Here is a 12,500-nt window from a genome sequence, read left to right on the forward strand (position 1 = left end):
ACTGGACGCTTGCCTTTGGTACAGAGAGTCTTAGTTTTGTTTGGGATTGCCTGATCCATGCAGTCCTGTAGGTGCTGGTAGAAGGCATTTGTAAGTGATTCAGCGGTTTGAGTAATGTTTACCACTGGCTCAGGGGCCTTAAAGGAGACCACACTAGTTTTTAGAAGTGTGAAATCGGCTTTTGAGAAGTTTTTCACTGTGGTCTTTTTGTTTCAGGTGGGGCGGGATGAGGACCTCCAGCGAGATTAGTTTATGATCTGATCTCACCAGTGAGGGGTATACTTCGGTGTTGAACATTTTGATCCCATGTTCGTGATGATGAGATCAAGTATGTTTTCTCCTCTTGTGGGGATGGTGACTAGTTGTTCCATGGCATTTGAGTTTATGAACTCCAGGAATCTTTGGGTTAGAGTGTTCGGGCTTGAGTAGTGTTCCCAGTCTATATTAGGGTAGTTAAAGTCACCTAGTATGATGGTGTTTGGAGATACATTTATCCCTCCAATGTTTTCAGGAAGGCCATGTGAGGTTCCTGAGTTTGAGAGGGTGGCCTGTAACATGCTACAAATTGCAGAGCAGTCTTGCCTATGGTTAATTGCACCTGGATGGTCTCCGATGCATCATGCGTTGCCACCAACCTTGAGGTGTGGGTGTCCTTATGAATATGGACACCCTCCTTTCTTGGTGTTGTCCGGATTTTGGGGCCGGAACGCATGATATGAGGTGAAACCTGTTAGTGCTGGGGTGCTCTCAGGAGCCTTGAACCAGGTTTCTGTCACAGCACAGACATCGATGTTCTCCATATTGAGAAGGGCCTCAGTGCGTGCATCTTGAGATTGAGACTTCTGGCATTGAGCAGCATTACCCTTAGTTTTTTCCTTTTGGTGTTCTAGGGTGGTAGGTTTAGAATTTGAGCCTTGCCTAAAAAGGCACTATGGGGTGGCAAGAGCCTTTGCCAATATCCGGAAGCCCAGGGTGACAGGTGCAAGCCGTCCCTTGAGCAGCGTGGCTTGTCCAGCATGTCATCCCAGGCAGACAGACATTGGATCCCCTTTGAATGACACCAGAATTTAAGCCAATTATTAAAGCTGATCATCTTATCACTGTATTGTGGCATCATTCTAGGTGAAGGTAGGATACTGCTCAAGGTCAGGGTCATACCTGCCTGGGCTACATAATCAGAGAGCTCCTCGATGTCCCTTTTCATGTAGTCCAAGGAGGTACGTCTCAGGTCGTTGACACCAGCGTGGACAATGACTGAGTCGTACTTGTACCTGCTGTTGAGAGACCTGAGATACGGAAAGAGATTTCAGTTTTAAGTAGACTATGGCCTATGTGGTAGTTCATGGGTACAGACTTTTTACTAAAAGGGATGACAATGCACTTTTTGGCATTAAGCTTGAGGCCATGGATTGACACCAGGCATCTGTCTCAGTGAGGCCCTTTTGTAGGATGTCCACATAGTTTTATGGGTCCTAGTTTGCAGTCATATGTGAACTTTGTTAGCCAAAGACCTTCTGTGCTTAGTATCTACTTCTATGAAGTACAGGCTAACAGGAGAGGACCCAGGACTGAACCCTGTGGTACTCCACTTGTCATTGGTCTGAAGTTGGATTTAGAGTCTGCTACTTTCACAGTGTGTGTTCTGTCAGTGAGCCAGTTGGCAACCCATCCCATGACATAGGGATTTATACCTAGTTGGGTATGGTGTCGAAAGCCTTGGCAAGATCTAGATAGGCTGTGTGAACCACCTTACCCTCATCTATAGCTTTGGTGACCACTTTTCCCTCATCTGCAGCTTTGGTGACCGCTTCAAAGTCGTCTATCAGGTTTAGGAGACATGATCTGCCTTTTACAAACCTGAACTGGGTAGGGTCCAGAGTTTAGAGATTACCAATGTCATTGTTTAGAAGTTCCGATGATACATTCCACAGCCTTGCAGACCAGGCTCATCTTGTAGTTCCCAGGGTCCGTGGTGGCTCCCGCTTTGTGGAGTGGAATAACCGTTGCTGTGTGCCATTCAGTGGGCACAAAGCCTGAGGTGAGGCTATGATTGAACAGGGTACTTAGGTGGGGTGCCAGTTCGTTCTGTAGAATGCAGCCTGGGATGTTGCTGGGTCCCATGGATGCTGTGTTCTTGGCTTTGGAGTGTGTGTTTTTTTACTTGTGCAGCCATGATTACAGGAACTTTGCATTCTTCCAGTATATACTCGTGCAGCCGTGATTACAGGAACTTTGCATTCTTCCAGTATATACACACAGACACAGATTTTATTATAAACACACACACACGCGTATATTATTGCACATACATATGTATATTATTACTTATAATTATTTTACATTTGTTTCCCCACAGCCATTAATTTACATTAAAGGTGAGGGGAAAACAGGCAAATGGTAGATGGCATAGAACGTGTACACTACCACAGCTGAACAACAATGCGATACTCAGCCCAACTGGAAGGCAATGTAGTATATGAAGACAAATCTTTAAAGTAGGTCTATGTAGAAAACTAAAGGAATTCTACTCAAGGGGAAAACGGCTGCAAGTGAACTATGTTAGTCAGCTACAAGGAAGAGGCTAGGACACAGAAGAGATACGGAAAGAGATAAAGAGCAATTGTAGTTTACAATTTATGAGCATAATGAAAAGTCCCAGGGCACATACAAGAACTACAAATACAAAACTTATTGTACTAAAAGAAAGCCTTAACCCTCTAAAGTGATCAAAAAGGGAGTGGAAAAAGGGGTCAATTTCTAGGAAAAAGAGAAAAGAAAAACAAAAGTGATACACAGATGAGGATGGGAGGGCAAAGGATAAGGAGTGGAATGAAAACAAGAAAAAGAACAAGAAACATACAAAACCAAACAAGAGCCAAATGCAGGATGGGAGTACTAAACCAATTATTATAACTGTGCTGTCTAGTTAGTGAGGAGGTGAGGGAAACAAAAATGACAACAAAGTTATAGAAACTTTCAATACAAAGCCAACTACTGACTTTCTTGGGACAGATACTTGCCAAATTAAGATACAATGCAGAATATGCTGGTGAGAAAAATCAACAGAATCTCGCTAGAAAATAAATGCTGCTGATGTGGATTAATGAAAACAAGTATGACCACTGCCCACCTGAATATGAATTGTGATAGTAAACATACCCTAGTCTCTTCAACAGGAAAGAGAAAAAGAGGGGATGAGTGAGGCTTTATTGACCCGACTGTAACCATAACGACTTTAGTAGTAAAAATAAATCACAAACATGCAGAAGCCACACAGCTGAAACACTATGTCCTTAAGGGATCATTTGCTTATATCCTACAGGCTTCCATTACAGGAGGTTTAAGAAATCACACAGTGAAAACCTTTTTTTAAAAACAAAAACACCTTCCAGCTTATAAGGAAAGAAACCATGGTAAATATAACTAATGAAATATTCAAGACAAAATAAGCAAATTTATCTTAAAAGAAACAAAATCTATACAGCACTCATTAAATACGGAGAAATTCAAAACAGTCCCTGCAACTGAGCAATGTACAGTTCGTTTATGCACTGCATCATTACAGAGCCCGGATATGCAAAAAGCCAAATAAACAAAAATAGGTAGAAAAGCTAATGATAACTAGGGCGATAAAGGAACCAATAATCTTTCATCACAGATAAAGGATTATTTTATTCCCATTTACCTGTCCACTGTGAGATCACGGAAGCAAAGTTGTATCACCACAACACAAGTCTTCTAAAATATCAAATCAAAACTATAACACTAAGTGCTACTGAGATGTCCGTGAGAATGATACCTACCCAAAGCCAAATTCACTTACTTTATAGACAAAAAGGCTAGTTAAGACTGCTATACTAGTCAAAAAACTATAAATTAAATATTTAAGTACTCACATCAATCTTTGAGTGCCTGAATTTGCAGATTGGTCTTGTACATCGTCCTTCCAGCCAAAGAGTGCAAACAGTTTCACTTCCAAGAGCAGCTTCACAATGGCGAAATGCACATTCATTTCCCTGCAGTGCACAGACAGAACAAAGGTAATTTTTCTCAGACCATTACTTTCAGGTTTGATAACTAAAGTAAAAAGTACAAACACTACCTTTTTTTTTGACTTACTAATCTATCCCTAGCTGCTCAGGATCTGTTACCAGAAAAATGGCTCCTTAGGTACCCCTTTGTTTTATTTTTTTTTTGTCAAAAAGCCCTTTTTATTTTTTTGAGCGCAAGCATGTTGTTAACATACCTTGTTCACTTTAACACATTTCTTAAAAGGCTGACTACATAAAAAAAAAATGAAATTGCCTCTAACTCAATGCGTAAATGCCATCAGTCTGAAAACTTGAATGGTTTACCTCTTCTGCAGTTTCCTATCCAGAACATATTCTGCAAACTATGCAGATCACCTGGATTTCCTTGAAATCCTATGTTACTTCCCTAGAATCAGTTATTAAATGACACCACATGGCTCCCACATCAAGCTCTGGCATTACAAGTCATCATTCAGAGCTAAATAGACAACAAAAGCACAGATTAAAACAGACACAGTGGAGAATGACTTGGGAGATAACGGACTTAAGCCTTTACTAAATTAACATGGTATAAAATGTCTTTCTGAAACTAAAAACAGGTACATATGGCCCTTTTAAATACACCCCCTCAGAAAATCTCAAAACGTTCTGACAGAAGTCCTGGATTAAAAAAATAAATAAAATAACCACGTAAATATGGTAACTCCTACCATGCTTCTTTGGGTTAGTACAGTTTAGAAAATAGCAACGATGCAGGAGTATAGCACTTCATGTAAAGTAAAACAAGCAAGTATGCTTTTTTTCCAGTTCTGGGTCCCTTTGGGCATTAGGCATTTCTAAAGCACAAGTACATAGTACAACAGGATGCTAACCAAAGTAGAAATGCAAAGACTCTCAGACTTCAAATTCAGAAACAACTACATAGTATACTTTTTGTTAACTTTTAAATTACAGCCAAACCCCCAATTGCTGAAAATATGAGCTGTACATTACTGTGATAACCAAATACCTTTTCACTATACCAGGAATACTTCCATCCTAACTACAGCACAGCGCTTCTAAGCTCAAAGACACTTGATACAGTATCAACATTCCACATATCAATAAAAACGGTGCCAAGAATTTTACTGCCATGCCATACTTAGGCAAAATTCTAGTGGACTTCAAATAATGTGTCAAAGGTTGTATGAGCAAGTAGCTTCTACATCATGCACAGAACTCACCTTGGTGCAAGTGGAATAAAAGTAAAAGTAACAGTCATCTCCTTGGTTTGCCATGCTACGAATCCACAAGGAGATCTAGAAAGGCATTTACCAAAACAACTTTGTCTCCTTCTGCAGCAAGTCGTCTCACCTTATCGAATTTCTCAGAAGTCTGGACTGTGATAACAAGACACAAAAATAAAACATTACTACAGGATTCTCCAACAGACACCAGAACTAACAGAACACATTCACTGGTTGTGGTCCATTAACGAAAACAAGTGCAACTAATCTGCAGAAAATATACCCGGATCCTGAGTACAGTAAAACAAATAACATTTTTAAGAGAGACTTCAAAAACTTTTGGTACTTACTTGCATTACCCTACAACAAAAATGTATGGCTTGTCATACTCCAGTATTCCAAATGATTCAAACAAAAAGGGTTGTCTTGGTGCTCCGGTATTACAAATGACTCGCACAAAAAGGGCTGTCTTAGCATATATACAGTGGATATAAGAAGTTTACACACCCCTATTAAAATGCCAGGTTTCTGTAATATAAAAATATGAAACCACAATAAATCATTTCAAAACTTTTCCCACCTTTAATGTGACCTATAACCTGTACAATTCAATCGAAAAACCTGTTAGGGGAAAAAATATAAAAAATAACAAAGTACAATACATCGGTTGCATAAGTGTGCACACCCTTAAAACTAATACTTTGTTGAAGCACCTTTTCATTCAATTACAGCAGTCTTGGGTAGGAGTCTTATTAGCATGGTACATCTTGACTTGGCAATATCTGCCCATTCTTCCTTGCAAAAGTGCTGCAAATCTGTCATATTGCGAAGGCTTCTCTTGTGCACAGTCCTCTTCAGGTCACCCCACATATGTTCTATTGGATTTAGGTCTGGGCTTTGACCGGGCCATTCAATTTTCTTCTGGTGAAGCCAATATTTTGTTTATTTGTATGTATGCGTGGAGTCATTGTCATGTTGAAAGGTGAAATTCCTCTTCATCTTTCTAGCAGACGCCTGTTTTGGGCCAAAAGTGACTAGTATTTGGAACTGTTCACAATTCCCTCCACCTTGACTAAAGCCCCAGTTCCAGCTGAAAAAAACAACCCTAAAGTATGATACTGCCACCACCATGCTTCACTGTGGGGGATGGTGTTCTTAAGTGTTGTTTTTGCACCAAACATACCTTTTGGAATTATGGCCAAAAAGTTCAACCTTAGTCTCATCAGACCATAACACATTTTCTCACATGCTTTTGGGAGACCTGATAGCTTGTTTTGCAAATTTTAGCTGGGCCTGGATGTTTTTCTGTGTAAGAAAAGGCTTCTGTCTTGCAACCCTACCCCATAATCCAGACATATAGAGAACAACCAGTACTTGCCAGAAATTCCTGCAGCCCCTTCAGTGTTGCTGTAGGTCTCTTGGCAGCCTCCCTGACCAGTTTCCGTTTTGTCATCAATTTTGGAGGGACGTCCAGTCCTTTGCAACATCACTGCTGTCCCATATTTTCTCCCTTTTAAATGACTGTCTTCACTGTGTTGCATGGTATATCCAATGTGGTGAAATTTTTTTTGTACCCTTCTCCTGACGGATACCTTTCAACAATGAGATCGCTTTGATGCTTTGTAAACTCTCTGCAAACCATGGCTTTTGCTGTAAGCAGGCAACTGAGTACGTCAGGAAAATCCTACTAGGACAACTGAACTTTATTTGGGGTTAATCAGAGTCTCTAACTAATGGCAGGCATGTGCCCAAGAAGACTGAATGCTTTAATTAAATCAAAAGGTGCTACAACAAAAGTATTAGTTTAAGGGTGTGCATGCTTATGCAACTGAATTGTATAGGTTATAGGTCACATTAAAGGTGGGAAAAGCTTTGGTTTTGAAATGATTTATTGTGGTCTCAATTTTTATATCACAAAATCCTGGCATTTTAACAGGGGTGCATACACTTTTTATATACACTGTACACAACAGTGACCACAGAATAAAAACAGAACAAGAAATACACAAAGATAAGCAAGCACTACCTTAGGTATCACATAGCTTCTTCCAAAAATCATCAAGCTCTGTCACAGCAGACAACAGATGTACAAATGAAAGCAGACTCCTACAGCTAGGAGGGATTGCATACAAATCACCTACCTACAGCAGTAAAGTTAAACCCAGTGCCTCTACTTCCCTCCATAGCTCTCTTCACTGGCAGGTGAGAAATGTACCATACGGCAATAAAATCCAAGAACAAAAGGGTAAACTTGCATGGCTACAATGCCAGGCCTACACATGATCCACAAGTTTCCTCTGCTTCCCCCACCCAAAATGCACATGCAAAAGAAAAAAAAAGTGTATTGTACAAACAGGATTAAACCCTATCTTGCTTTCGATCATATATTTTTGGGAAAACACCATATGGAAAGAATGATCTCCCTGCAGATGTAGCTCGGATTTCAAGTCTTAATAGTTTGTATGAATAAGTAAACAGCATTTAAATCCAAAGCAATATATGTATTCTTGTATTTCATAAAAAAGTTAGGCAGCTCAAACAAGTGAAAGCATTGTTGATTATTAACACTACACTAGATGACAATGTGGGCTAGGCCAGCTGGCTCATTAGCCTTAAAAATCTCCATTTTTTTGTTCATAGGTAGGTACTAGGCTATTGGCCCTAGGGCCTATATAAGCCTAGCCAAAAAATGTACCCTGGCTTTCTCCACCCAAGAAAATTATTTTCCTGTGCCCCTGTCGAGCAGAGCCACAGAAGTGATCCCTGGGGTGAATTTCCCATTTCCCATCCAATCATAAAGATTTTTCTTGAAGAGTGCTAATGAGGAGCTCTGTTTGACATAGATAGGTAGTCTGTTCCAGAGTATGGGAAGGCTCTGGGACAAATCTATCCCTCCAGCATGTTCTGTTTATTGTGGTGACAAGGTTTATGTCCCTAGAGCGTGTAGCTCGGAGGGATTGGGATTTCTTTAAGTGGAGCATGTCCAACAGCTCTGGGTTTGACATAGCTTTGTATGTTAGGCAGAGATCGCCCCTGAGTAGGCGATATGCGATTGAGTAAAGCTGTAGTTTTTTGAGACGATCTGCGTAGGACATCTGTTTGAGGCCAGTAATCCTCTTTGTGAGGTATTTCTGTGGTCTTTCCAGTTGTTGTAGATGTCTTGTGAGGTACATACCAATAGGAGCGTTGCACTCTATAATGGGTCTAATGAGTGATGAGTAGAGGGGAATAATGACCTCTTTTTTTTCTGGATGAGAATCCTTTTGTGATGAGATGAGCCACGTAGAAGGATTTCCTGACCACTGTGGCGATGTGATTATCAAAGGAGAGACTACTGCCCACCTGTGTCCCAAGGTCTCATCACATTTTCGGCATTAAAGTAGACTTCCAGCTATGTGGTAGTTCATGGGTACAGAGTTTTTACCAAAGGGGATGACAATACACTTCTTGGCATTGAGCTTCAGGCCATGGCTTTGACACCAGGTATCTTGTCTCAGTGAGGCCCTTTTGTAGGTTTGTCCACATCGTTAGGAGTTTCGATTATGGCTCCTAGTTTGCAGTCATCTGCCAACTTTCTTAGCCAAAGACCTTCTGTGTTAGCCTGCACTTCCGAGAAGTAGAAACCAAACAGGAGAGGGCCCAGGAATGAACTCTGTGGTACTCCACTTGTCACTGGTCTGAAGTCGGATTTGGAATCCGCTACTTTCACAGTGTGGGTTCTGTCCAGGCTCGTCAGGCTAATGGGGCGGTAGTTCCAGGGTCCGTCGTGGCTCCCCCTTTGTGGAGTGGGATAACTGTCTCGGTGTGCCATTCAGTGGGTACAAAGCCTGAGGTGAGGCTATGATTGAACATGGTACTTAGGTAGGGTGCCAGTTCATTCTGTAGTTCGTGTAGAACGCAGCCTGGGATACTGTCAGGTCCCATGGATGCTGTGTTCTTGGCTTTGGAGAGTGCGTTTATTACCTGTGCAGCCGTGATTATAAGAACTTTGCATTCTTCTGGTATAGAGATGGGCCCTCTAGGGGGTGAGAGGGAGGTAACGTTAGCACTGAACCTATCTGCTACGATGTTGGCAATATCAGTTGGTTCTGTATATTTAGTGCCATTGTGCTGTAACTCAGAACAGATCTGAGTGTTCCCATTGAGATTCTTGACATAGCTATAGAATGCTTTGTGGTTGTCTTTAGAGTCCGTGGCAATTTTGTTTTCGTAACTAGCTTTGGAGGATTTTATGAGGGATCTCAGCTTCTTAATCAGGTTAGCCCTGCAAGCAAGAACGTTTAAAAGGGTACACCAACAGTTTTTATATCCCTAGAAAATTAGTGTGTGAATGACAATCATAGGTCCTTAGTTAAAAGCAGTATATACCTCATGTAGTTGGTAGATTAAACAGCCTACTTACCTTCTTGAGTTAATCAGCAGATGGATTCAACCTTTTCTTGTAATCCTGTGGTCTAAGAGAACACTACTCGTCAAGTAAGGCGTAACACGAAACAAGCCAACATAAGACTTCTTGTTGAGCAAACTTCCGAAGTCACAATTTACTTGTGAACTATGAAAACAGGTGCTTTAAAAAATACTATCGGAAGTTAGAAGTCCATTTGGAATTGTTGTAGTGGAGATAAGCAAGACTGACTACAATCGACAACCAGAATGTACTACTAGCCAGACAACTTCAAAAAAGCTGCACAATATCCATCTTGCACAGCTCAACTTCTACTTAATTATTTCATTAAAAAAAAGGCTACAGAGAGTCACCCTGCAGTCTTCCAAGATCTTGTCACGCTAAAAAACACACACAAAACATGCCCCATCTCATCAACTACTAAGTCACACAACACTTTCCTCCTCAAAGATTTTAATGGTTTTCAATTCTCATTCATAGTGATCTACTGCAGCCAATGTGACAATTAGTCTTAAGCATGGAACATAGTAAAACAACCAACACTAGTAAGATTTCAAATCTCAGAATAAGATAATTGGTAGATTAAATAAGCAATTCTCAAAGTAATAAACTATAACAATCAAGACAAGAGTGTGGATATCCTAGTCAATTTCAAACACTAATCAAGCTCCAAAAAAACTCAAATGCAGAAGTTTTAAAACGAAACACTGCTTTTATAATGAACCAGTTTTCCTTTTCCAGCTGGTTTACAAAAAGCATTACACCACATTTTAATAAGTTGTATATCACCCTCAAGAGTATGAATCTTAAGGCAGGTTAGATACCACCAGAATCCTTAGCTTCCCCTAACTCAACAATTTTTTTTTTTTAAATTTTAGTCAGCAGCATTTTACTTCACAATAGCAATAAGTAGCATGGGAAATCTACTTATGATCAATGTTAAAAGAAATGAAAACCTTGACCTACACCAATTTATGGTTGTATTATACAGCAAAGCCGGACCTATGGATGTGTTTAAATGTTTCACGACACATCTCTCAAAATTTGCAGTTCGTTTAAAGTAACTTGGGAACAGCTGAAGTCAATACTTCATAACTAGTTATCTTATTTACAGGACCAGGATGTCAAAACTGTATTTTAAGCAATTCCAAAAAAAAAAAATATATATATATATATATATATATATATATATATATACATACATACACATACATACACACATACATATATTATATATATATATATATATATATATATATATATATATATATTACTACAGCCAGTCAGCACTTCTCACAGAGCCACATTCCAGGTTCTCCATGAAAATAATGTCACTAAAGTCCATCTCTGCCACCACCAGACAACAGCAACAAAAATACTAATAAGCAAAGTATCAGAGAACAAACAAAAATAAATACTCAAATCCACATTAGGATGACCACCAAAATGAGCAGCCTTAGAAATGTTTACACCATTATAATGCAGTGGACTGCATCACTGCTCTCAAAAATGATAATGTCACCTCTGTTGTGCCTCCTCAAAAATTTCTAATATATCAAACTCATCCAGTGCTTAAACACCAGAAACCACTTTACCATTACCATCTCATTTTCTTGACTTTGGACTGCTCAAATATCTTACCAACATCACAAATAAAGTTGTATGTTTGTAATGGCCTGAAAGTTAACAGGGAAGTCCAACATTTAAATATTATATGAAGAAGATCTCTACAAATCAAAGGGACATTATGGCTAAAAATACAAATGCACAGCAAGTTGACAACAGTGTGGAGTCTGGAAAAGACTTTTCTGTCCTTACACACATGTCCAACTGATCATTCATTTAAATGGCAGCCATATGTAGTCAAGACTTTGGAGATGCAGACCAAATAATGAAAAAGCTATCCCAAACACAAGCAGGGTCTTTTAAAAACCTACCATTAGCTGGTCCCATTTACTCTTCCAAAAGACAAGCAACACAAAAACAAACATTAAAACTACTTCTACTCAACCTCTGCTTCAAAATTCTGAAAATTCAAAAGGAAGCCACTAAATTAGGCAGATGTCTTATTCTCCGCGTGGCTTAAATATAAGGCATGTAGTCCTTCCACAGAGTCTGTTGGAGTGGCAACTCAAAGCCACATGTGACCCAACCAGCACAGACTATATGACAGAACTCCCATTAAAACTTAATACATTAAGCTAAAAAACTGTCACTACCAATCTGGGATGACGTGTAAAAACAGAACTCAAAAAATTAACACTACGTGGCAACATTTGATGAAGCAAAGTCAACAATGAGAAGACACTTCTCCACTGTTAACAGTTATCTATTTAAATATTTATTAGCATTATGATAATTACACAGACTTTATACAATACTATGTTCACACATATATTAACAGTTATGAAAAATTGCAGTCAACACCACCACAAACTAAACAAATGTCTACACAGAACAATCGTATGGAAATGCTACAGCCTACTTTTTAGAAGCCAGTTTTACATGGTCACATGCTGCCTTGTATACTACTAAAATAAAAACTAGATTAAATTGCACAGTGACAGGGCTAAGATTTATAGCTCAAACCCACCTCACCCAAGAAAAAAAATCTTTTAAACATAGTTGATACAACAGTTTCAATGAAATTCTATAATAAGGAGAAAAAGTGGACAGATGTTTATACAAGTTATACAAAGAATGAAGAAAAAAGTACTGAAATCTTTAGGAAGTAGTAAAGCTGCACAATTTCCACAGAAGGAAACTGCCACTGTTTAGATTTAGACACAAGTGGTAGACGGAGGCCACCCCCACTGATTTATCATAATGTGGTATTTT

General features: G+C 39.4%; 1 protein-coding gene across 1 annotated transcript in view; it reads right to left on the reverse strand.

Annotated features, from left to right (window-relative positions):
- The window catches only part of LOC122805962 (zinc finger CCCH domain-containing protein 11A-like), a 1,052,395-nt gene that overhangs the window by 1,031,732 nt on the left and 8,163 nt on the right, over positions 1 to 12,500 (reverse strand). The window contains exons 2-4 of the mRNA XM_044076203.1: positions 9,660 to 9,824; positions 5,255 to 5,410; positions 3,897 to 4,016 (exon numbers count right to left, since the gene is read on the reverse strand). Coding sequence (XP_043932138.1) covers positions 3,897 to 4,016; positions 5,255 to 5,308 — 174 coding nt within the window. The 5' untranslated portion in view covers positions 5,309 to 5,410; positions 9,660 to 9,824. The remainder of the gene's footprint in view (positions 1 to 3,896; positions 4,017 to 5,254; positions 5,411 to 9,659; positions 9,825 to 12,500) is intronic.

Source organism: Protopterus annectens, chromosome 7.part0 (assembly GCF_019279795.1).
Source record: "Protopterus annectens isolate FY-2018-M chromosome 7.part0, PAN1.0, whole genome shotgun sequence".
NCBI classification, from domain to species: Eukaryota; Metazoa; Chordata; order Ceratodontiformes; family Protopteridae; genus Protopterus; species Protopterus annectens.